This window comes from Pseudophryne corroboree, chromosome 5, assembly GCF_028390025.1.
Source record: "Pseudophryne corroboree isolate aPseCor3 chromosome 5, aPseCor3.hap2, whole genome shotgun sequence".
In the NCBI taxonomy this organism is placed as follows: Eukaryota; Metazoa; Chordata; class Amphibia; order Anura; family Myobatrachidae; genus Pseudophryne; species Pseudophryne corroboree.
This window is the reverse complement of record NC_086448.1, coordinates 122,427,799-122,454,979: the sequence shown is the minus strand read 5'-3', so window position 1 is coordinate 122,454,979 and position 27,181 is coordinate 122,427,799. Positions and strand designations below refer to the sequence as shown.

At 47.0% G+C, this 27,181-nt stretch overlaps 1 protein-coding gene across 4 annotated transcripts in view; it reads left to right on the top strand.

The window, feature by feature from the left end:
* The window catches only part of LOC134927346 (protein adenylyltransferase SelO-like), a 215,337-nt gene that overhangs the window by 100,880 nt on the left and 87,276 nt on the right, over nucleotides 1-27,181 (top strand). For all 4 annotated transcript variants that reach the window (XR_010177618.1, XM_063921657.1, XM_063921658.1 and 1 more), the window contains 4 exons: nucleotides 14,092-14,159; nucleotides 17,008-17,095; nucleotides 17,773-17,842; nucleotides 18,327-18,399. Coding sequence is in view for 3 of the 4 variants with exons in the window: in XM_063921657.1 (XP_063777727.1) it covers nucleotides 14,092-14,159; nucleotides 17,008-17,095; nucleotides 17,773-17,842; nucleotides 18,327-18,399 (299 nt within the window). In the remaining variant the exon portion in view is untranslated. The remainder of the gene's footprint in view (nucleotides 1-14,091; nucleotides 14,160-17,007; nucleotides 17,096-17,772; nucleotides 17,843-18,326; nucleotides 18,400-27,181) is intronic.

The window sequence follows — 27,181 nt, the reverse complement described above, 5'->3', positions numbered from 1 at the left end:
GCGATGTCTGCTAGGCGAGCGCTGTGGACCCGCCAATGGATGGGTGATGCCGACTCAAAGAGGCATATGGAGGTTTTGCCTTACAAGGGTGAGGACTTATTTGGGGAAGGTCTCACGGACCTGGTTTCCACAGCTACTGCAGGTAAATCCGCTTTTTTACCTTATGTTTCCTTACAGCCAAAGAAAACGCCACATTATCAGATGCAGTCCTTTCGGTCGCATAAATCGAAAAGAGTACAGGGATCTTCCTTTCTCGCCAGAGGTAAGGGCAGAGGGAAAAAGCTGCCAGCTACAGCTAGTTCCCAGGAGCAGAAGTCCTCCCCGGCTTCTACTAAATCCACCGCATGACGCTGGGGCTCCACTGAGGGAGTCTGCGCCGGTGGGGGCACATCATCGACTTTTCAGCCACGTCTGGGTTCAATCACAGGTGGATCCCTGGGCAATAGAAATTGTTTCCCAGGGTTACAAGCTGGAATTCGAAGATGTACCTCCTCGCCGGTTTTTCAAATCGGCCCTACCAGCTTCTTCCCCAGAGAGGGAGGTAGTTTTAAGTGCAATTCAAAAACTGTGTCTTCAACAAGTGGTGGTCAAAGTTCCCCTGCTTCAACAGGGGACGGGGTACTACTCAACCCTGTTTGTGGTCCCGAAACCGGACGGTTCGGTCAGACCCATTCTGAATTTAAAATCCTTAAACCTATACTTGAACAGGGTCAAATTCAAGATGGAATCGCTCAGAGCGGTCATCGCCAGCCTGGAAGGGGGGAATTATATGGTGTCTCTGGACATAAAGGATGCATACCTTCATGTCCCCATGTATCCTCCTCATCAGGCGTTCCTGAGATTTGCTGTACAGGATTGTCATTACCAATTTCAGACGTTGCCGTTTGGGCTTTCCACGGCCCCGAGGGTTTTCACCAAGGTAATGGCGGAAATGATGGTACTCCTGCGCAGGCAAGGAGTCACAATTATCCCGTACTTGGACGATCTCCTGATAAAAGCAAGATCAAAGGAATAGTTACAGAAAAGCGTGTCACTCTCCCTGAGAGTGCTGCAGCAACATGGCTGGATCCTAAATCTACCAAAGTCACAGTTGGTTCCAACAACTCGGCTGTCTTTCTTAGGCATGATTCTGGACACAGAACAAAAGAGGGTTTTTCTCCCGATGGAATAAGCCCAGGAACTCCAGAACATGGTCAGAGAACTGTTAAAACCAAAAAGAGTTGTATTGTCTTATGTGTCACTGTGCTATTTTTTTTTCTCGAACTGTAATGTGTCCATGATTTCGTTTATGTATGCCTTCTGCTCTCCGTATGCTCCGCCTGTGTGCTGGCGGGGGGTCGTAGTGATCCCTTTGCTTCTCTCCCCTCTATGTTATGGGTTCCTCTCTTTTGCACGCCTTGCTTGCCTTGGATTTTCTTCTTCCCCTCCCTCTCCGCATTTGCCCCTTGCCCTTTTTCTCCTCCTGTCCTTTCTCTTTTGTATCTATGGCTGCAGGGGTTGATGGACTCCGCATACTCGGCTGGAATGTGAGGGGCCTGAATGACCGCATTAAGCGGGCTCTGGTTTTGTCTCAGGTGAGAAAATATAGGGCAGATATCATATGCCTTTCCGAAACGCATCTAGTTGGTACTAAAACCTTGGCTCTCAGGAAGCCCTGGGTGGGTCTCTCCTATCACTCCACCTTCTCTGCTAACTCCAGGGGGGTTTCAGTTTTGGTGCGGAAGTCGGTTAATTTCCACTTGGTTCATAGCCAAATTGACCAATATGGCAGATATGTATTTCTTAGGGCCTATGTTAACCGTACACTTTTACACATACTTGCTGTCTACGTCCCTCCCCCCTACAATAATGAGGTACTCAGGCAGGCGATGTCGTTTCTTGCTACTTCTCCCTCGGCTCTGGTCCTTTGCATCGGTGACTTCAATAATGTTTTGGATAAAGTCTTAGATAGATGGACTGAGCTTCCCCCTTCCCTACCCTCTGCCTCCCCGTCCCCCACTCCGTTCGCAAGGTTGATTTCCGAGCTTGGACTCCTGGATATTTGGAGGTTGAGACACCCTAATCAACTCCAATACTCCTGCCACTCGGCCAGCTTTCACTCGTTCTCGAGAATAGACTTGGCCCTCGTCTCCCCTGATCTCACTGCTAGAATACTGGATGCCCAGTACCTTCAGAGAGGAATCTCGGATCACTCACCTGTGCTGGTGGTCCTGGATTCTGTTCCTCCCCGTGGGGCTAAGCTCTGGAAGTTGAATCCCTTTTGGTTGACCTTGTTAACTGACCACGAGGCCTTGCTTAACGAATGGAGTGATTTTGGGGTTCATAATGCGTCCTGTTCTGATCCACTGGTTAAACATGACGCATTTAAAGCTTCACTAAGGGGCTCCTTCATACGACAAATAGCTAATGTCAAGAAATCTAGTAGAGAAGAGGAGATGCGCCTGGAGCTTGCCTGTTCCCAATCCGAATCTACTTACCTCACTACTAGGACCCTTGATGATCGGGCAAGTTGGGATTTGGCCAGGAAAGCCTGGTCTGACCACTTGCTTGATAAATCAAAGCGCAAATTACTTTTCTCCCAGCACGCCCTGTATTCACAATCGGACACGGGGGGTAGTTACTTGGCATTTCTGGCTAGGGGAGAGAGAACGGGGGGTTCCATTCAGCAGGTCTGTGATACTCAGGGCGAAATGGTATATGCCACTCCTGAAATAGCCCAGGTCTTCCAGTCCTTTTATTCCTCGCTGTATGCCTCTAGAGTCGCCTATACCCCCACTCAACTACAGCAATATCTTTCAGACATTACCCTGCCACAACTATCTCAACAATCTGTAGATATTTTGGATGCTAATATTACCCCAGAGGAAGTTGAGGCTGCTATTGCCTCCTTCCCTAACAAAAAGGCCCCGGGTAGCGACGGTATACCGGTTGAAGTTTATAAACAATATCGTGCATACTTTGTCCCCTATCTTTTGACTCTCTTTAATACATTGCTGGAGGGCGCTCGTCTACCTCCCTCTATGTCTGAAGCTATTATCGTGGTGATCCTTAAACCGGGTAAAGACCCTACGGCCCCGGAATCCTACTGCCCGATCTCATTGCTACCTACTGATGTCAAAATTTTGGCCAAAATTCTGGCACTTAGACTCAATAGTGTTATCACTTCGATCATACATGATGACCAGACAGGATTTATGCCAGGCAAGTCCACCCTCCAAAATTTGAGGCGACTGTTCTGTCACCTGCAGATGGGGGACCGCCCCGAGTCGGAGGCTGTGGTGGTTTCCTTGGATGCTGCCAAGGCCTTCGACTCTGTGGAGTGGGTGTATTTGTGGGAAGTACTTAGACGGTTTGCTTTTGGCCCCAAATTCATACGCTGGGTACAATTACTCTATTCCTCCCCCGTGGCTCGGATATCTGTCAATGGCTATGTGACCTCTCCGTTTGCCTTGTCCCGTGGTACCAGACAGGGCTGCCCACTCTCCCCTGCCCTTTTTGCCCTGGCTGTAGAGCCATTGGCATGTTTCATCAGAGCGTCCCCTGATGTTAGAGGCATCACCATTGACGGACATGAGGATGTCATTGCATTATATGCCGATGACATGCTCTTGTTCCTCAGAGACCCTGATGCTTCCCTGACCTCCCTTCTGGGTACTGTTGATACATTTGGTCTCTACTCCGGCCTGACTATCAACTGGAATAAATCTAATGTCTTTCCCATCTCTGGTATTCTTCCTGACCCGTTGCCAGATGTGTCCTCCTTGACCTGGACCCTTCGCTTTCAGTATCTTGGTGTCTGGATCACTCCTAATGTTAAGTCTTTTGTACATCAAAACATTGACCAGGTCACGATGGATCTGAAGCGACGGGTTCATGTATGGAAGAAGCTTCCCCTTACTGTCACGGGTCGCATTAACCTTATTAAGATGGTGATGCAACCGAAGTATCTTTATTTATTGCAGCACTCTCCTACTTATATCCCCAAGAAAATATTCACTAATATTGATAGTGTACTTTCCTCCTTTGTTTGGGGCGACAAAACGCCTAGGGTTGCCCTGAGAGCTCTGGTTAAGGCTAAATCGGATGGAGGCTTGGGCTTTCCCAATCTCCGGGCTTATTATATAGCTGCTCAGCTTGCACACCTGTCTAATTGGATTCTCAACAGGGATAGTCTCACATTTGAGAGATTCTTTGCCGAGTGTGTGGGGTCTCATTTCTCCCCTCTCCAGTTTCTTCTTTCTGCCTCTTCTACTGCTGGTCTTCCTCCTTTGCTACGACAATCGCTACTTGTGTGGCGTCAGGCTCACTCCTATTACTCATGGCAGGGCACAGACTCTGACACGCCACTCTGGTTCAATCCAAGATAATAAGAATTTACTTACCGATAATTCTATTTCTCGTAGTCCGTAGTGGATGCTGGGGACTCCGTCAGGACCATGGGGAATAGCGGCTCCGCAGGAGACAGGGCACAAAAAGTAAGCTTTTAGGATCACATGGTGTGTACTGGCTCCTCCCCCCATGACCCTCCTCCAAGCCTCAGTTAGGTACTGTGCCCGGACGAGCGTACACAATAAGGAAGGATATTGAACCCCGGGTAAGACTCATACCAGCCACACCAATCACACCGTACAACTTGTGATCTGAACCCAGTTAACAGTATGACAAACGTAGGAGCCTCTGAACAGACGGCTCACAACAAATAACAACCCGATTTTTTTGTAACAATAACTATGTACAAGTATTGCAGACAATCCGCACTTGGGATGGGCGCCCAGCATCCACTACGGACTACGAGAAATAGAATTATCGGTAAGTAAATTCTTATTTTCTCTAACATCCTAAGTGGATGCTGGGGACTCCGTCAGGACCATGGGGATTATACCAAAGCTCCCAAACGGGCGGGAGAGTGCGGATGACTCTGCAGCACCGAATGAGAGAACTCAAGGTCCTCCTCAGCCAGGGTATCAAATTTGTAGAATTTTGCAAACGTGTTTGCCCCTGACCAAGTAGCAGCTCGGCAGAGTTGTAATGCCGAAACTCCCCGGGCAGCCGCCCAGGATGAGCCCACTTTCCTTGTGGAATGGGCCTTGACAGATTTAGGTTGTGGCAAGCCTGCCACAGAATGTGCAAGTTGAATTGTGCTACAAATCCAACGAGCAATCGTCTGCTTAGAAGCAGGAGCACCCATCTTGTTGGGTGCATACAATATAAGCAGTGAGTCAGACTTTCTGACTCCAGCCGTTCTTGAAATATATATTTTCAATGCCCGGACCACGTCCAACAACTTGGAATCCTCCAACTCGTTAGTAGCCGCAGGCACCACAATAGGCTGGTTCAGGTGAAACGCTGACACCACCTTAGGCAGAAAATGAGGACGCGTCCGCAGTTCTGCCCTGTCCGTATGGAAAATCAGATATGGGCTCTTATATGATAAAGCCGCCAATTCTGATACTCTCCTGGCTGAAGCCAGGGCCAGTAGCATGGTTACTTTCCATGTAAGATACTTCATCTCCACCGATTTGAGCGGCTCAAACCAATGGGATTTTAGAAAATCCAAGACTACATTAAGATCCCACGGTGCCACTGGGGGCACAACCGGGGGCTGTATATGTAGTACTCCTTTTACAAAAGTCTGGACTTCAGGAACTGAAGCCAATTCTTTCTGGAAGAAAATCGACAGGGCCGAAATTTGAACCTTAATGGACCCCAATTTGAGGCCCATAGACAATCCTGTTTGCAGGAAATGTAGGAATCGACCCAGTTGAAATTCCTCCGTGGGGGCCTTCCTGGCCTCACACCACGCAACATATTTCCTCCAAATGCGGTGATAATGTTGTGCAGTCACCTCCTTCCTGGCCTTTACCAGTGTAGGAATGACCTCTTCCGGAATGCCTTTTTCCTTTAGAATTCGGCGTTCAACCGCCATGCCGTCAAACGCAGCCGCGGTAAGTCTTGGAATAGACACGGTCCCTGTTGAAGCAGGTCCCGTCTTAGAGGTAGAGGCCACGGATCCTCCGTGAGCATCTCTTGAAGCTCCGGGTACCAAGTTCTTCTTGGCCAATCCGGAGCCACTAGTATCGTTCTTACTCCCTTTTGCCGTATAATTCTCAGTACTTTTGGTATGAGAGGCAGAGGAGGGAACACATACACTGACTGGAACACCCACGGTGTTACCAGAGCGTCCACAGCTATTGCCTGAGGATCTCTTGACCTGGCGCAATACCTGTCCAGTTTTTTGTTGAGGCGGGACGCCATCATATCCACCATTGGTTTTTCCCAACGGTTCACAATCATGTGGAAGACTTCTGGATGAAGTCCCCACTCTCCCGGGTGTAGATCGTGTCTGCTGAGGAAGTCTGCTTCCCAGTTGTCCACTCCCGGAATGAATACTGCTGACAGTGTTATCACATGATCTTCCGCCCAGCGAAGAATCCTTGCAGCTTCTGCCATTGCTGTCCTGCTTCTTGTGCCGCCCTGTCTGTTTACGTGGGCGACTGCCGTGATGTTGTCCGACTGGATCAACACCGGCTGACCCTGAAGCAGGGGTTTTGCCAGACTTAGAGCATTGTAAATCGCTCTTAGCTCCAGTATATTTATGTGAAGAGACATCTCCAGGCTTGACCATACTCCCTGGAAGTTTCTTCCTTGTGTGACCGCTCCCCAGCCTCTCAGACTGGCATCCGTGGTCACCAGGACCCAGTCCTGTATGCCGAATCTGCGGCCCTCTAACAGATGAGCACTCTGCAACCACCACAGAAGAGACACCCTTGTCCGTGGCGATAAGGTTATCCGCTGATGCATCTGCAGATGCGATCCGGACCATTTGTCCAGCAGATCCCACTGAAAAGTTCGTGCGTGGAATCTGCCGAATGGAATCGCTTCGTAAGAAGCCACCATCTTTCCCAGGACTCTTGTGCATTGATGCACAGACACTGTCCCTGGTTTTAGGAGGTTCCTGACAAGTTCGGATAACTCCCTGGCTTTCTCCTCCGGAAGAAACACCTTTTTCTGAACCGTGTCCAGAATCATTCCCAGGAACAGCAGACGTGTCGTCGGGGTCAACTGAGATTTTGGAAAATTCAGAATCCACCCGTGTTGTTGCAGCACTAGTTGGGTTAGTGCTACTCCGTCTTCCAGCTGTTCTCTGGATCTTGCCCTTATCAGGAGATCGTCCAAGTAAGGGATAATTAATACGCCTCTTCTTCGTAGAAGGATCATCATTTCGGCCATTACCTTGGTAAAGACCCGAGGTGCCGTGGACAATCCAAACGGCAGCGTCTGAAACTGATAATGACAGTTTTGCACCACGAACCTGAGGTACCCTTGATGTGAAGGGCAAATTGGGACATGCAGGTAAGCGTCCTTTATGTCCAGGGACACCATAAAGTCCCCTTCTTCCAGATTCGCTATCACTGCTCTGAGTGACTCCATCTTGAACTTGAATTTTTGTATGTACAGGTTCAAAGATTTGAGATTTAGAATAGGTCTTACCGAGCCGTCCGGCTTCGGTACCACAAATAGCGTGGAGTAATACCCCTTTCCCTGTTGTAGGAGGGGTACCTTGACTATCACCTGCTGAGCAAACAGCTTGTGAATGGCTTCCAATACCGTCGCCCTGTCCGAGGGAGACGTTGGCAAAGCAGACTTTAGGAACCGGCGAGGGGGAGACTTCTCGAATTCCAACCTGTGACCCTGAGATACTACCTGTAGAATCCAGGGGTCCACCTGTGAGCAAGCCCACTGTGCGCTGAAATTCTTGAGTCGACCCCCCACCGTTCCTGAGTCCGCTTGTAAGGCCCCAGCGTCATGCTGAGGGCTTTGCAGAACCCTGGGAGGGCTTCTGTTCCTGGGCAGGGGCTGCTTGCTGCCCTCTCTTACCCCTTCCTCTGCCCCGAGGCAGATATGACTGTCCTTTTGTCCGCTTGTTCTTATAGGAACGAAAGGACTGCGGCTGAAAAGACGGTGTCTTTTTCTGTTGGGAGGGGGTCTGAGGTAAAAAAGTGGATTTTCCGGCAGTTGCCGTAGCCACCAGATCCGATAGACCGACGCCAAATAATTCCTCCCCTTTATACGGCAATACTTCCATATGTCGTTTGGAATCCGCATCACCTGACCACTGTCGCGTCCATAAACTCCTTCTGGCAGATATGGACATCGCATTTACTCTCGATGCCAGAGTGCAAATATCTCTCTGCGCATCTCGCATATAAAGGAAAGCATCCTTTAATTGCTCTATAGTCAATAAAATACTGTCCCTATCCAGGGTATCAATATTTTCAGTCAGGGAATCCAACCAGACGACCCCAGCACTGCACATCCAGGCTGAGGCGATGGCTGGTCGCAGTATAACACCAGTATGAGTGTATATACTTTTCAGGGTAGTTTCCAGCCTCCTATCAGCTGGATCCTTGAGGGCGGCCGTATCAGGAGACGGTAACGCCACTTGTTTCGATAAGCGTGTGAGCGCCTTATCCACCCTAGGGGGTGTTTCCCAGCGCGCCCTAACCTCTGGCGGGAAAGGGTATAATGCTAATAACTTTTTTGAAATTAGCATTTTTCTATCTGGGTTAACCCACGCTTCATCACATACATCATTTAATTCCTCTGATTCAGGAAAAACTACAGGTAGTTTTTTCACCCCCCACATAATACCCCTTTTTGTGGTACTTGTAGTATCAGAGATATGCAAAGCCTCCTTCATTGCCGTGATCATATAACGTGTGGCCCTACTTGAAAATACGTTTGTTTCATCACCGTCGACACTAGATTCAGTGTCTGTGTCTGGGTCTGTGTCGACCGACTGAGGTAAAGGGCGCTTTACAGCCCCTGACGGTGTCTGAGACGCCTGGGCAGGTACTAACTGGTTTGCCGGCCGTCTCATGTCGTCAACTGATTTTTGTAATGTGCTGACATTATCACGTAATTCCATAAACAAAGCCATCCATTCCGGTGTCGACTCCCTGGGGGGTGACATCACCATTATCGGCAATTGCTCTGCCTCCACGCCAACATCGTCCTCATACATGTCGACACACACGTACCGACACACAGCAGACACACAGGGAATGCTCTTATCGAAGACAGGACCCCACTAGCCCTTTGGGGAGACAGAGGGAGAGTTTGCCAGCACACACCCAAGCGCTATAATATATATGGGAACAACCCTATATAAGTGTTGTTCCTTATAGCCGCTTAAATATATAAAAATATCGCCAAAATATGCCCCCCCTCTCTGTTTTACCCTGTTTCTGTAGTGCAGTGCAGGGGAGAGTCCTGGGAGCCTTCCTCACAGCGGAGCTGAGCAGGAAAATGGCGCTGTGTGCTGAGGAGAATAAGCCCCGCCCCCTATTCCGGCGGGCTTTTCTCCCGGAGTTTTAGACATTTGGCATGGGTTAAATACATACATATAGCCTTAATGGCTATATGTGATGTATTCTTTTGCCATAAAAGGTATTATATATTGCTGCCCAGGGCGCCCCCAGCAGCGCCCTGCACCCTCCGTGACCGTCTGGTGTGAAGTGTGTGACAACAATGGCGCACAGCTGCAGTGCTGTGCGCTACCTTCATGAAGACTGAAGAGCCTTCTGCCGCCTGTTTCCGGACCTTCAATCTTCAGCATCTGTAAGGGGGGTCGGCGGCGCGGCTCCGGGACGAACCCCAGGGTGAGACCTGTGTTCCGACTCCCTCTGGAGCTAATGGTGTCCAGTAGCCTAAGAATCCAATCCATCCTGCACGCAGGTGAGTTGAAATTCTCTCCCCTAAGTCCCTCGATGCAGTGAGCCTGTTGCCAGCAGGACTCACTGAAAATAAAAAACCTAAAAAACTTTTTCTAAGCAGCTCTTTAGGAGAGCCACCTAGATTGCACCCTGCTCGGACGGGCACAAAAACCTAACTGAGGCTTGGAGGAGGGTCATGGGGGGAGGAGCCAGTACACACCATGTGATCCTAAAAGCTTACTTTTTGTGCCCTGTCTCCTGCGGAGCCGCTATTCCCCATGGTCCTGACGGAGTCCCCAGCATCCACTTAGGACGTTAGAGAAATAGGGAGTTGTTGCAACTCTCACAGGACAACATATGGATTGGGGCAGGCCTTACCACAGTCTTGCAACTATTTGATAATGGTGTTTTCAAGTCTTTCGCACAACTGAAGGATGAGCTTGAAATATCCAATAGATCCTTTTATCGCTATCTACAGCTCCACCATGCGGTGCAGGCACAGTTTGGGGCCTCACCCCCGCCCATTTCTGACTCCCCGATTAAAGATATGGTTAGGAATTTAGGTGCAAGACACCAAGTTTCCATTCTATATAGTAGTCTGAATGCACACATCTGTCCGAATATATTTGATCAACTTAAACTCAAATGGGAACAAGACATTGGCCCAATTGCAGATGACCAGTGGCTACAGGTGTTGAGCTCACTTAAATACTCCACTCAGTGTATTAAATATCAGCAGGTTTATTTTTATGTTCTGCATAGGACATACAGAACTCCAGTTTCTATGTATAAAGCAGGCCTACGGCCCGATAGTACCTGCCCCAGATGTGGTGCCCTTGAATCTACTTTTTGGCACCTATTATGGCTGTGCCCCACTGTGTATGCCTTTTGGGCAGCAGTTTGGGCGGACGTTCTGCTCACTGAACCTACGCTCCCCCCCCTCTCTCCTACTATATGTATGTTTGCGCTAGACTTAGAGGAATCCTACTGCCCTGCACTATACAAATATGTTCTTTGCCTGACTACCTTAGCTAAGGTGATTATAGCGCGTAACTGGTTTGCTACCTCTTCCCCCAGTGTGTACAACTGGCGAGCCCTAGTAAATGAGGTGTCAGGACACGAGAGGTTTACACATAGCTCTAGAGGGACCCTACCCCATTACTTTAGCAAGTGGGATAGGTGGAATACCTCCCGTCTGGCTACAACTGGAGCAATATTCTCTGACTGATTGAGGCTTCGTATTTGAATTTACAATGTTGCCGTGACGCTTATTCCATGTGACACTGTGACACAGATGGTATTAATTACTGTATTTTTTCTGCAATGTGTGTTTTTTTTTTTCTTTTTTCTTTCTCTTCTCTTTCTTTCTCCCTCTGTTTTGATTGTTGTTCTGGTTTTGTTCTGCATTTAATGTTGTTGTTTTTTTTTTTTACCTTGTCCCTGTGCAAAACTCTAATAAAAAATTACACAAGTAAAAAAAAAAAAAAAAACCAAAAAGAGTGTCAGTTCATCAATGCACTCGAGTACTGGGGAAAATGGTGGCGACCTACGAGGCCATCCCCTTCGGCAGGTTTCATGCAAGGACTTTTTAGTGGGACTTTCTGGACAAGTGGTCCGGGTCCCACCTTCAAATACATCAGAAAATAACCCTATCCCTCAGGGCCAGGGTGTCTCTCCTGTGGTGGATGCAGAGTGCTCACCTTCTAGAGGGTCGCAGGTTCGGCATTCAGGACTGGGTTCTGGTGACCACGGACGCAAGCTTCCGAGGATGGGGAGCAGTCACACAAGGCAGGAATTTTCAGGGACTGTGGTCAAGACAGGAGGCTTGTCTACACATCAACATACTGGAATTAAGCGGAGAATCTTCTTCGCAACCTACCGGTTCTGATACAATCAGACAACGTCACAGCCGTGGCTCATGTAAACCGCCAAGGCGGGACAAGGAGCAGAGTGGCAATGGCGGAAGCCACCAGGATTCTGCGCTGGGCGGAAAATCACGTAAGCACTCTGTCAGCGGTATTCATTCCGGGAGTGGACAACTGGGAAGCAGACTTCCTCAGCAAACACAATCTCCATCCAGGAGAGTGGGGTCTTCATCAAAAAGTTTTTGCAGAAATAACAAGTCTTTGGGGACGTCCTCAAATAGACATGATGGCGTCACTCTCAACAAGAAGCTTCCGAGGTATTGTGCCAGGTCAAGGGACCCTCAGGCAGTAGCAGTGGACGCCCTGGTGACACCGTGGGTGTTTCAATCGGTCTATGTGTTTCCTCCTCTTCCTCTCATCTCAAAAATATTGAGAATCATAAGACAAAAAGGAGTACAGACAATTCTCATTGTTCCAGATTGGCCTCGAAGGGCCTGGTATCCGGATCTGCAGGAAATGCTCACAGAAGATCCGTGGCCTCTTCCTCTCAGAGAAGACCTGTTGCAACAGGGGCCCTGTCTGTTCCAAGATTTACTGCGGCTGCTTTCGATGGCATGGCGGTTGAACGCCAGATCCTAGCTGGGAAGGGCATTCCGGACGAGGTCATCCCTACTCTGATAAAGGCTAGGAAGGAGGTGACAGCGAAACATTATCACCGTATCTGGAGGAAGTATGTCTCTTGGTGTGAAACCAAGAATGCTCCTCCGGAAGATTTCCATCTGGGCCGTTTTCTCCACTTCCTACAGACTGGAGTTAATAGGGGCCTAAAATTAGGCTCCATTAAGGTTCAGATTTCGGCCCTATCCATTTTCTTCCAGAAGGAATTGGCTTCTCTACCAGAAGTCCAGACTTTTGTGAAGGGAGCGCTGCATATCCAGCCTCCTTTTGTGCCTCCAGTGGCACCATGGGACCTTAACGTGGTGTTACAATTCCTTAAGTCTCCCTGGTTTGAGCCTCTTCAATACGTGGAATTAAAGTATCTCACTTGGAAGGTGGTCATGTTGTTGGCCTTGGCATCGGCAAGGCGCGTGTCTGAGTTGGCGGCTTTGTCTCACAAAAGCCCCTATCTGATTTTCCATGTGGATAGAGCTGAGTTGCGGACTCGTCCTCAATTTTTGCCTAAGGTGGTTTCCTCTTTTCATATGAACCAACCTATTGTGGTGCCTGTGGCTGCGCGGGACTTGTGGTCAGGGCATTGAAAATTTATGTAGCCAGAATGGCTCGGGTTAGGAAAACAGAGGCACTGTTTGTCCTGTATGCAGCCAACAAGGTTGGCGCTCCTGCTTCTAAGCAGACTATTGCTCGCTGGATCTGTAACACGATTCAGCAGGCTCATTCTACGGCTGGATTGCCGTTACCAAATTCGGTAAAGGCCCATTCCACTAGGAAGGTGGGCTCTTCTTGGGCGGCTGCCCGAGGCGTCTCGGCATTGCAGCTTTGCCGAGCGGCGACTTGGTCGGGGTCAAACACTTTTGCTAAATTCTACAAGTTTGATACCTTGGCTGAGGAGGACCTCATGTTTGCTCAATCGGTGTTGCAGAGTCATCCGCACTCTCCCGCCCGGTCTGGAGCTTTGGTATAATCCCCATGGTCCTTACGGAGTCCCCAGCATCCTCTAGGACGTAAGAGAAAATAAGATTTTAAACCTACCGGTAAATCTTTTTCTCCTAGTCCGTAGAGGATGCTGGGCGCCCGTCCCAGTGCGGACAACTTTCCGAAGACTTGTATATAGTTATTGCTTGCATAAGGGTTATGTTACAGTTTGATCGGTCTTTGACTGATGCTGTTTGTTTCATACTGTTGACTGGTTCGTAAATTCCAGGTTATACGGTGTGGGCTGGTATGAATCTTGCCCTTGGATTTACAAAATCCTTTCCTCGTACTGTCCATCTCCTCTGAGCACAATTTCTCTAACTGAGGTCTGGAGGAGGGGCATAGAGGGAGGAGCCAGTGCACACCCATTCTAAAGTTCTTTATAGTGCCCATGTCTCCTGCGGAGCCCATCTATACCCCATGGTACTTACGGAGTCCCCAGCATCCTCTACGGACTAGGAGAAAAAGATTTACCGGTATTGTTGGATTTTTCTTTTTGTTCCATATTTAGTTGTGTTAGATTTAAATAAATATATTACTGAACAATGAAAAAATAGCATGTGCCAGTTGTAATGCCGGCCGAGTTCGGCGGCCTCGCGGGAATCCGTCCGAACGCGTATTTTTTTTTAAAGGAGCAATCACTTACAAGGCAAAACCATGCAACCATGTAAGTGACTGCCCCTTTGAATAATGTCTGAGTTCCGCCGGCATCCCGCATGGCCGCTGAACTCAGGCTGCTTTACATCCGTCCCCGTATGTTAAGGATACACATTTAACTTAAGATACTCATATTTGTAGTTACTTTCAGGCTTGGCTATAAAGTGCTAAAATGTATTTTGTTTTATTTTATAAACCAGTCTTGTGGTGAGCAATGATGCCATCTGGAGGGATCAGTTCTATAATAGAAATGTTAAGAAAGAAAGAGGTAAGTGACATCCTACTTACCTATATTCTGCTGAATGACTATTAATATAACCTCCAGCTCACTATGAATTAGTGTTATTATTAGTGCCATTTGGCAGCAAGGTGGTGTAATTGTCATGTGTATGATTCCAACTAGGGCCTTGTCTGTATATAGTTTGTATGTTCTCCCTCAATCCAGACACATACTGCTATACAGGACTGCTTCCGGTGGGGGAGGGGGGGGGGGGGGGGCTGACTGCTGGGACTCCAGTCCTAGGCCTTAACCACAAGGGGGCCCGCATGTAGATTGGAGCGCATCACAGGGCGTGCTCCTCAAAGTACTGCTGGTGCTGTCCTTTTTATGGCTGCCTGCTCCGGACTCCTTCCCTGTGCTGCTGCTGTGGTCCCGGCTCACCGCAGTTGTGCCTAGGGGTGCCAACTGGCATCCTGCTGCCTCGCCCTCTGGAGCTGCAACTGGTTCCCAGAACGATAAGTTGTGGGGGCTGCATGGGGAGCGGAAGGTGAAGGGGGATGAGGGGGGGGGGGGGCACTGCCTATTTTGGCAGTCCCGGGACCCACAATTTCTGCTGGCAGTCCTGTTGCTATAGATTGTAAGCGCCACTGGGGCATGGGCAGATGTGAATGACTAAATATTCTCTGTAGAGCTCTGCGTTATATAAATAACTTGATAAATACAATTACTGAATTAATATGCATGCCACTCAAATTGCCTTATCTGTTCCACATTGCAGCCTGAGAACATCTATGATACTTAATAATATTTTGATTGATCATTATTGGGCATCTCAGTAAATGCGGCCAGTAGATGTCTGACCTTGGTCTATGTGCGCCATTAGCTTCTGACCACACTAATCTTTTATGGTAGAAATAAAGGTGAGCCACCTGGTCTTGTACAGTTGGGGTCACCTATGTGTGTTCCTAAAATAGATTGATCCTTTTGCCCTGTTTTATTCTTATAATGACGATATTCATTTCCATCCGTTATGTTTAACTCCCTTGCAGACGTGTTGAATTTTGGTTGTCTATCAAAATTCTGTCTCTTCATTGTGTTGCTTAACTCTGTTGTACTGGCTAAAGGTCCGTACACACGGAGCGATTTTGACTGAGCGATTTACCTTGAACTGGCAGTAGGAGATTTTGACTAACTTTACCAGCGATTTTGACTAAGTGTGCAAGCGATTTTAATGTGATGACTAACCTATTACCCCCACTATCATACTCTGCCAGAATGGAATACAAGTGGTATATGGTAATGAGGGTAGGTTTTGGGTTATAAAGCATAAATCTGGTCTCATCTGGGTTAATCTTAATGTCTTAAGCGATATGGCTCGGCAATATAGACTATATAGTCAAAATCGCTCCGAAAGTTAGTGCATATCTCTCCATGTGTACACAGCCAGCGATAGCGATGCGCATCCCCGCCAGGTCGCTATCGCTGCTAAAAATAGACTGTGCAGGCAAGTCAATTTTGGCTATGTCGCTGGAAAAGAAAAAGCATCCCCTTGCTTGAATGAGTTAGCCAAAATCGCTGGAAAAGTTAGTCAAAATCGCTGGAAAAGTTAGTCAAAATCTCCTACAGCCAGTTCAAGGGAAATCTCTCAGTCAAAATCTCTCATAGTCAAAATCTCTCCGTGTGTATGCACCTTTAGTCATTTAAATAGGGGGATGTTTTCAATTTTCCATCGACAAAATTGTCTTGCCTGCACAGTCTTTTTTCCCAACGATAGCGACCTGGCGGGGACATGCATCGCTATCGCTGGCTGTGTACACACAGAGCGATATGCACTAACTTTTCTTAGCGATTTTGACTATATAGTCTATATTGCCGAGCCATATCACTTAAGACCTTAAGATTAACCCAGATGAGACCAGATTTATGCTTTATAACCCAAAACCTACCCTCATTACCACATACCACTTGTATTCCATTCTGGCAGATTATGATAGTGGGGGTAATAGGTTAGTCATCACATTAGCTGCATAAAACAGCATGACTTACCTATGGACCATATTGGGGGTCATTCCGAGTTGATCGCACGTAGCAACTTTTTGCTGCCCGTGCGATCAACTAGACGCCGCCTATGGTTGAGTGTATTTCCACATAGCAGGGCTGCGATCGCTTGTGCAGCCCTGCTATGCAAAAAAAGATTCCTGTAACACAAGACCAGGGTATGAGTTACTTACCCTGTGCGATGGATCCAGCGATGCAGGTCCCGGAATTGACGGTAGACATCCGCCCTCCAAACGCCTGCGTTGGACTCACCACTCCCAGAATACGGTGAGTATCCGCCCCGGAACGCCTTCCCGTTGGTCAATCTTCTTGCGATCACGCAAGCGATCACTTTCTTCTTTCTTCTGGTTGTTGCCCGGCGACGGCTGGCGCTGGGTAATGATGCGCATGCGCATTGCGGGTGCTGCGCAGGCACAGTCCTGACCCGTTCGCACCGCTGCGACAACCAGCAGCGTGCGAACGGGTCGGAATGACCCCCATTGTCCATTTGGAGTTTGCTCCAATTTTGTCCAGTAGTTACGGAGTTTCTGCCCTGTGGCCTCTGTGTGTGATAATGAGCTGATTTCAAGTTACATACCTTTGTAGAAAGTTCTGTCCTCACTAGGGATGCCTGCTACCATGGTACAGTATATGCTATTGCTATAGAATCTTTGGCTACCCATACAGTATATGTACTATCATAGCCTCAGCAAGGACCTTGTAGAGGTCACTTACACTATATATCCTCTCTTGATAATGATATGTTATTATTTTGTTTATATAACTAAAATATGTTGACTATAAACTGGAGAGTGAGCACCATAACAAAGTGAATGATGTATATTTGCTTTTTATGTAGGCGCAGTGGTTTTACGAGTTGCAAAATCATGGTTTCGATTTGGTTCACTTGAGGTTTTGACTAATTCTGGTGAATTTTATTTGCTACGGTAAGTGGAAAGGCTTTCATATATTACCAGCCATTATTCCTGTTACAGTACACAATCCAACAATTACTGGGAAAAACACAGTTCTTAGACAATATTGTACATGAATGGGTAGTGTTATGAATACACACTATACTATATATAGTGCAATCAATTCTGATGCGGACCAGAACGATATGTGTACCCCCAGTCCATCCTTCCCGGCTGTCATTCATTGCATCATCCCATTGGATGTGCCGCACGTCCAATGGGACGATTCCATGGCCCACACCGTCATACAGCAGATTGTATAGTGTGTACAGCTGTCTGATGTATCGTTACATCGCATCACCGTGTCCCATCGGAAAGTGTGTAACCAGCTTTAGATCTGAGGAACATTACCAAACAATCCTATTTCAAACTAGCAAGATCTAGGCCTTGTTACAATCAGGAACCACCACTTTTATTTCCCTGACTTTCTCCATGCTTATAAAGGAGGCTTCCCTCACTTGCCCTACTTAACAATGGACCAGTCTGTGAAATACGAGCAGCGCTTTAAGCATTTCATCCACATATACCAAAGAAAAGCTATGTATTCTCTACTGTGCGTTCGAATGAGTGCTACATTATTTTGCAACTAATGTGAAAAAAATACTAGAATAATACATTATTAGTAATTCATTACATATTCTGTTTTGCAGGAAATTAGTTGACTTTATCATAAAGGAACATTTTCTATCTATTAGCCCCGCAGATCCTAACAAAGTGTTGGTGAGTTGTAAAGAATGACCTACGTATGACAGCTCAGATAAGTATTTATTCTCTATCAACGATAACTGCTTAAAATAGCAGTTCATCAATAGCTCCACAGACAAGCTGTATGGAAGACATATAGATGGTCTGTGGTATGCTTGTTGTCCCAGGCTACTGGCCCTGGCTTCAGGTAACAGGGGACTTTTTGCCAGCTCCCGCTACTGTTTGTTATATCGGGGGATTAAGCGTGGGTTGTCCGTAAGAGTGCAACGCTTTTAGTAGGTTCTTGTGTATGCTTACGTGTATTGTATTATAAGCATGTGATCATTAGATTCCTGTAAGGGAGATGTATCAAAGCTTGGAGAGCAATAACATACTAACCAATCAGCTCCTGCCACTGTCTGTAAAATGGCAGTTAGAATCGCTCTACTTTATCTCTCTCCAAGCTTTGCTAAATCTCCCCCTGTATCTGGAATGTGTATAACAGGACATATCCTTGCAGGTGTTCTTCTCCAAGGTGGTTTCTCAGACTGCAGATATGATTGCACAATGGATGTCCGTAGGGTTTGCACATGGTAAGTGTATATCACATTCTCTACAGCCACATACGAGTTAAGACACATTGTGGTGAATATATTACCACTTTTAAAATAGTTTCTATATTTAGCAACATAACAAATCCAGAATCTGGTACAGATTTAGTAAGATTCAGATTTGGTGGAACCCTTAGCAATCTGATATCTGTGTAGATTTTAGGCTCGCTTCCAAGGGAAAATTAGCAAAAAGATTTATAATGTAGGCCCCTCCTACTTAATATTAATAGTTAAGGCTCAGGGTCCACAAGCTATTGGTTGATTCTTTTGTAAAAGGATAACTGAATATAGATATGGTGTATCTCTGATCACAGTGTTAGTCATTTGTAAAGGCTCTCCTGTGTTCTCTATAAGGATTCCTGTGATTCCCTCCCCTGGTGTGCATCTGTGCGTCTGAATGTGCAAGGACTGAGACGCACACTGTCAGCGTCTGTATACGCTGCATTACTGTCTGATATATGCTCAGTGCAACTCAGATACATGCGCAGTTCGACTCAGATACATGTGCAGTGCGACTCAGATACATGCTCAGTGCGACTCAGATATATGCGCAGTGCTACTCAGATACATGCTCAGTGCGACTCAGATATATGCGCAGTGCTACTCAGATACATGCGCAGTGCGACTCAGATACATGCGCAGTGCGACTCAGATACATGTGCAGTGCGACTCAGATATATGCGCAGTGCGACTAAGATACATGCGCAGTGCGACTCAGACACATGCGCAGTGCGACTCAGATACATGTGCAGTGCTACTCAGATACATGCGCAGTGCGACTCAGATACATGCGCAGTGCGACTCAGATATATGCGCAGTGCTACTTAGATACATGCGCAGTGCGAGTCAGATACATGCGCAGTGCGACTCAGATACATGTGCAGTGCTACTCAGATACATGCGCAGTTTGATTAAGATACATGCGCAGTGCGACTCAGACACATGCGCAGTGGGACTCAGACACATGCGCAGTGCGACTCAGATACATGCTCAGTGCGACTCAGATATATGCACAGTGCTACTCAGATATATGCGCAGTGCGAGTCAGATACATGCGCAGTGCGAGTCAGATACATGCGCAGTGCGAGTCAGATACATGTGCAGTGCTACTCAGATACATGTGCAGTGCTACTCAGATACATGCGCAGTGCGACTCAGACACATGCGCAGTGCGACTCAGACACATGCGCAGTGCGACTCAGACACATGCGCAGTGCGACTCAGATACATGCGCAGTGCGACTCGCATACATTCGCGGTGTGACTGAAATACATGTGCTGTGCGACTTATATATGTGCTGTGCGACTCAAATACATGTGCAGTGCAACTTAGATACATGCGCAATGCGACTCCGATACATTTGCAGTGTGACTGAAATACATGCGCAGCGCGACTCAGAGACATGCGCAGTGCGACTCAAAGACATGCGCAGTGTGACTCGGAGACATGCACAATGCGACTCAGAGTCATGCATGATGCAACTCCGGTACATGCTTGATATGACTCCCATACGTGTGCAGTGCGACTCAGTTGTATGCACAGTGCACAATCCGCCACCTATTCCTGCATACGAAGTAAACGCATGGTCCTGCATAGCAATGCTGTTGGACCTGCATTCTACATTTCTTTGTGTCCTGATGGCCTACATAACTCTAAAGCAGAATTTCCCAAACTCCGCCACTACAGTTCAAGTTTTAAGAATATTTGTGTCCAGATGGTTAAATCAAATTGACTGAAGTACTAATTAAGCCTGTGCTAAATCATGGATAGCCTTAAAACCTGCATTGTAATGGTGGAGTTTGGGAAACTGTTCTAAAGCCATGGAAGAGCAGGAACTCCTCCTTGGCGATGGTGGCTGTGTTCTAAGGTCCCATACAGTAGTCCTGCCGATACTCTGAATAGTAAGATAAACTAATTGGAGGTCATTTACAGAATAGTAAAACTTCCACTGGACAGTGCCAAAGCAGCGTGTGTGCAGTTACATGGCAAAGGGCTTGGAGATAATGTTTGTGGAAAAGAGAAGGTGTGCACAGGCTGATGGGAGGAGAGCACTTGTAGATGCAGGAGTTCCTTTTGTGGGGTGAGATTAATGTGCTGCGTTGGACAGAGCCAGCTCTAGGTATAGACAAACTAGGCAAATGCCTAGGGGCACAAGGAGCTTCTGCTGATTAAAATGATACGCAGTATGCCTATATTCTGTGTGTGACTGCGGCTGTATCTGCATACGAAATGTTACGTTACATGGTATTACTGGAAATCACTGTAACATAGTATTTAGTATGCAGATACAGCCACAGTTGCACACAGAATATAGGCATGCTGCATATTATTGTAATCGGCAGAAGCTGCTTGTGCGTACTAGTCACATAGCAATGTAAATAACACGCATTTACAGCAAGAAAAGGCGCCGAACGTTAGCAGAGCTGCCAACTGACTCACACCAGGCATATCCTGCTGCATGGCGTATTGAGGCAAGATGTATGAGAACATGTCTGTATCCAAGCAGAGGCAATTGTCATAGTATTAGCGGCCGTGTAAGGGCTGTACACGTGCGGGTGGGTTGGATGTACAATAGTGTTCAGCATATGTGCAAGGGGCATTATGTGTGTCATTATGTGTATAGTTGCATTAATAATGTTCGGCATATGTGTAAGAGGCACTATGTGTGTCATGTGTATAAGGGCATTAATAATGTGCAACATATGTGTAAGGGGCATTATGTGTATAAGGCCATTAATAAAGGTTAGGCATTATGTGTAAGGCGCCATATGTTTATAAGGACATTAATAATGTGTGTCATATGTGTAAGGGGCATTACTGTGTGGTATTATGTTGGGCATTACTGTGTTGCGTAAGTTGAATTGGGGGTACTATTGTGTGGCCATGCCCCTTCCCAGCAAGAACATGCCCCGTTTTGGACTGCACGCCAAATGTGTGCACTGTTTCTATTTAAAATATATGGGGTAGGAGCAACAAAATGAGGACTTGCTATGGGCGAGGGGGTTCCGGTATGAATGGTTGACCATGTTATGGTCGACAGTCATTAGGTCGACCACTATTGGTCGACATTGACATGGTCGACACATGAAAATGGTCAACACATGAAAGGTCAACATATGAAAAGGTCGACATGAGTTTTTTAACTTTTTTTGGTGTCGTTTTTTGCGTAAAGTGACTGGGAACCCCAATTAGTGCACCGTGTCCCCTCGCATGGCTCGCTTCGCTCGCCATGCTTCGGGCATGGTGCCATCGCTCCGCTACCGCTTCGCTCGGCACACTTTACCGTTCCAATCGTAGTCGATGTGGATCGTAAAGTGTGGAAAAGTTCCCCAAAAGAAAAAAAGTAAAAAAACTCATGTCGACCTTTTCATGTGTCGACCTTTCATGTGTCGACCATTTTCATGTGTTGACCATGTGTCCATGTCGACCATGTCAATGTTGACCAATAGTGGTCGACCTAATGACTGTTGACCATAACATGTTCGACCATGTGAACGGATACCAGGCGAGGGGTGATGGTGCTGGGAAAGGGGGGCAGTGTCAGAGGCAGAACTAGCGGTGGTGTTAGGGAGCACCAGCCAAAATATTGCCTAGGGCATCATATAGATTAGGGCCGGCTCTGGCGTTGGGCACATGTTTAGTGAGGATCCATGCCATGAGGAAGGGCGCAGAGGTTTCCAGCTCTGAAAAGTGCTTCAGTTTTGCACCAACTCAAAGCCTTCAGTCTTCAGTTCTTGTAACATCTCCGTGTTACACATCTGTGGAGGAGCGTTTTCCTGCTGCACATCGAGCAATGTAACAAGCAGTTTAACAAACACCCTCTGCCCAATCTAATACTAAGTATCAAACAGTACACACAAAGTACCATATGTAATAAAGGTAATACTGATGTTCCCTCACTATTTTGATTCATTTTAGTCATTAGAGTAAACATAAAGAGTTTCCTTTATATAAAGGGATACAGATGTGTCCTCCTACATCTAGCCTCAGTACGCCATACCTGGCGCAAGTGATTAATTTGATATGTGACACTTGTATATTGCGTGTGACTGAATCTGCATATGAAGCAGAACAGAACTTGGTATGGAAAAAGCCACTCCCACTACACTGTAGCACTTCCTATGCAGACTCAGATACTCAGCTGCACACAAGTGTCGCATATGAATAAATCAGCACAGTCTCCTGGTGCATCCTAGTCTGTTTGCATTGCGTCTAAGACACATTGGGGGTCATTCCGACCCGATCACATGCTTCGCTTTGTCGCGGCCGTGCGATCGGGTTGGAACTGCGCATGCACTGCGCCCGCATTGCGCAAGCGTGTTGTCAGCACGCCCGTGGCGAAGAAATCGGTCACAGCGGCGACCACAAAAAGATTTACAGAAGGAAGGCGTTCTGGGGCGTCAACTTACCATTTTCTGGGCGTGAAGATCCAAACGCAGGCGTGTCGAGGCGTTTGGAGGGCGGATGTCTGACGTCAATTCCAGGACCTGCAACGCTGGATTCATTGCACAGGGTAAGTAAGTCTTACCCTGGTCTTGTTTTACACTAAACTTTTTTTGCATAGCAGGGCTGCACAAGCGATCGCAGCCTTGCTATGCAAAAAACACTCCCCCATAGGCGGCGTCTAGTTGATCGCACGAGCAGCAAAAAGTTGCTACATGCGATCAACTCTGAATGACCCCCATTGTCGGCAAAAAAGACACCCAACACTAGCAGAGTCTCACAGGACCTGTCATACCAAGAGGGGTTGTTTGGTGCGACTGCAAAGATATATGAGGACACATCTGTAGCTGCAAAGGGATAGGAGGATAAACAGTCATGTGATGTTTATCATTATGCACAATGTGACCCTCTGCACACCTGGGAGCACCTGTATTCTACTCAGCCATCTCCTGAGAGCAGACTGTTGGCGGGGGTTGATGGACGGTGATTCAGCCATCGAGGTGCAGCAGTGCAAGGTGCTTGGAGATGTGCGTTGGCTGTGCTTAATAAATGAACTTAGTTGTACTCAGCGCTGAAACCGTGACCCCCAAGCAGCACAGTTCAGTTTACAGTGATTGTTCTTCTCTTGAACAGCTGGAGTAGGCGAGGCGTTTGTTTTTAACTATTATACATGTGTGTAGATTTTCTTTTAAAACTTCCCATTATTACTAGCTCAGTCTAGGGCTTGAGATGACCTGGTTTGCATTCTCAGTAATTCCATCACACTCAGGGTAATTACAAGTAATCAAACCTCTTTTGTCTTTGCTCACATCTCTATGGGATGCAGATAAAGAAGAGCAAGGTTATCCCGCCTATAAATCACTCATTATAGTAGCGCATAAAGGGCCTGATTCAGAGGTAATGTACTGGTGCGTTCGCAGTGTACTTGCGAATATATGCTAATGGCACAGCATGCGTCTTGTGCACAGAGACGCCCACTGCCAGTGTCTCACGGATGACGGTCATTCGGTCGATATACAGATGGGTCCACATTTATCTTGACCTTTAATAGGATTAACTGAGACTGGCCAGTGGGACTTAATCCCCTGCTGTAATGACTTAATCCCCTGCTGTATTGTTCTCTGCATTGTATTGTATTGCAGTTGAGAACAATAGATGAAGGGTTTATGCTAATAAATCATGTTGTGCCTAGGCGCAGAAAACTAGTCAAGATAACCGTGGACCCATCTGTACATTGGGTCGACCACGTTTGGTCGACATGCATTAGGTCGACATGGTCATTAGGTTGAGAAATACTAGGTCGACATGGAAAACGGTCGACATAAATTTTTCACAATTTTTTTCAGTTTTTGTTCTTATTCATACTTAACGATCCACGTGGACAACAGTTGGGAACGGTAACCTCCCTGAAGTTAGCTCGCCATGCGAGGGGTTATGGTGCACTAATTGGGGTCCCCCGTCACTTTAAAAAAAAAACAACAACACCAATAAAAAGTAAAAAAACTCATGTCGACATTTTTCCATGTCGACCTAAGGACCATGTCGACCAAACATGCTCCACCCATTGTATGTCGACCTAATGAACCACACCCGCGTCTCACATCCACCGCTCACATACAGAACATTGGATGCACATAGTACGCACCATCAGACCTCAGAGCAACCCTACACTGCCTCAGACGGAGCGGCTCTCCTAAGACGCTGGGGTCTCTCCAGCTGTGAGTGAGTTTGCAGCGATTGTCTATGAAACGCCCAGAAAGCATCACCAGCACACCTGCGTTTTTCTAGGCTCCCCCTGTTACCTTCCCCAGACACTATTTGTCACTCAATTAGCTAATAAATCCTCAGTGCGCTATCACTATTCAGTTGCTGCATGTGCGCAGTGCGGCTTTGGGGGGTCATTTCGACCCGATCGCTCGCTGCAGTTTCTCGCAGCGATCGGGTCGGAACTGCGCATGCGCCGATGCCGCAGTGCGCCGGTGCATGCCAGCCCTCGTTGCATTGCGAGGCAGAGGCGGTCGCTGGCTGGGAGGGGGCTGGAGGGTGGCGTTAAGCCGCCATTTAGGGGGCGCAGTCCGGCCAAAGCAGGCGTGGCTGGACAGTTGGGGGGCGGGCCGTGGCGGCTGCGTGACGTCACACGCAGCCGCTGCGGGCCGGAGAGCGACGAGTAGCTCCTGGCCAACACGCTAAAGCTGCGCTGGTCGGGAGCTACTCTTGAAGTAGTTTACCCAGTTTTGTTCTGTTACTGTTGTTCTAATTGTAAAGCGCAACGGAATATGCTGCGCTATATAAGAAACTGTTAATAAATAAATAAATAAATAAATAAATAATGTACGTAAAATAGTCTTGTACGGATAGAGCGTTGCCTCTGGAATATAATCATTTCGGCATTGTTCTGCATTTAGAAGGTTGAAGTCTGATATTTTTTGTAATAGGAGATCATACATTGTTGACGTGCTGATAGCGACCAATCAGATCCTGGCTATCATTTTTCTGGTACAATCTAGAAAATAATTGCTAGAATGTGATTGATTGTTCGGGGCCCCACTTCTGTAGACCTGCAATTTAGTGAATTTACGTTCATACAATGGATCCGAAAAGCTCCAGTACTTGTAGTTGTTGGATTAAAAATAAAATAGTACTTTATTACTAGGCCCAGGATTTTTAGGATCTAGAAAATGAAGAAAAAACATTTTCAATCCATGTTTTAGAATTTTAAAGGTTTTAAAAATTGAATTTAAGAAATGTATTCCTTGCAGCGTTTGCTCCCGCCATGTGTACACAGAAACGCTAGGCCGCAGTCACGGCTTTCCCATAGAAGCGAATAGATCACAGGTGGGTGTGTACACTCGCACCCGCGAATCTCTGGAGACGGCAGTCACACTGTGTACGCTACGCAGCACGGCTGTAACAGGATACATCTGTATATATGAATGAAAGCTACACACGGATGTAGTATGTTATGCTAGCATACCGGCGCTGGAATCCCGACCGCCAGCATACTGACAGCTGGGCGAGCGCAAATGAGCCCCTTGCGGGCATGGTGGCGCGCTATGTGCGCCACGCTATCTATTCTCCCTCCAGGGGGGTCGTGGACCTCCAAGAGGGAGAAAAGCTGTCGGGATTCCACGCCGGTATAAAGACCACCCATTCCACGCATATCCACAGTACTGTACATTTATATAGTTTCAACTTAAATAACAGAATTAGGTCTTTTTAGACTCTGTGGTGTAAATTTACTAAGGTGGATGTTTTTTAGAACTGGTGATGTTGCCCATTGCCACTAATCAGATTCTATGTATTATCTTCTAGAAGCAGCTAGATAAACGATAAGTATAATCTGATTGGTTGCTATGAGCAACATCACTGGTTCTAAAAAAGACTCCCACCTTAGTAAATTTACCCCTAACAGTCAAAATCGGTCATTCTAGGTACTAACATCCAGATTAGGTCATTTTAGGTACTGTAGAATTAAAATATGGTTATAAAGAAAATCTTTTACTTAGCTGCGATTTGAGGTAAAAACCTATAAAAGTGTCTGTATGCCGCCTCAGTAGCTGAGGATCCTGTAATACGAGGAACAGGTGATACAGCCAGGCACTGCTGTGGAGCTCTGATGTAGAGACATACACATGTAGTATGTAACACATGGCCATTAATGTCACTGCACATTGGGGCAGATGTATGAATCCTGGAGAAGGGATAAAGAAGTGATAAAGCAGTGATAAGCACAAGGTGATAATGCACCAGCCAATCATTACGGATTTGAAAAAATTGGGGTAATTCCAAGTTGATCGCAGCAGGAATTTGGTTAGCAGTTGGGCAAAACCATGTGCACTGCAGGTGTGGCAGATATAACATGTGCAGAGAGAGTTAGATTTGGGTGTGGTGTGTTCAATCTGCAATCTAAATTGCAGTGTAAAAATAAAGCAGCCAGTATTTACCCTGCACAGAAACAAAATAACCCACCCAAATCTAACTCTCTCTGCACATGTTATATCTGCCTCCCCTGCAGTGCACATGGTTTTGCCCAACTGCTAAAAAATTTCCTGCTGCGATCAACTTGGAATTACCCCCAATGAGAGGAGCTGGTGCGTTATCACTTTGTACTTATCACCGCTTTATCACTTCTTTATCCCTTCTCCAGGCTTAATACATCTGCCCCAATGTTCCCGTAACTAATCTGCATAAATGTCTGGTAAAACACATAGGGCCTGACGGAATGGCGATGTTGGCAGAGGTAAGGGATTTTTTGCTATTGCGTCTACTCGAAAATCTCTTATGGTGCAAATGTTACACAAAGTGTATGCACAATGGCACT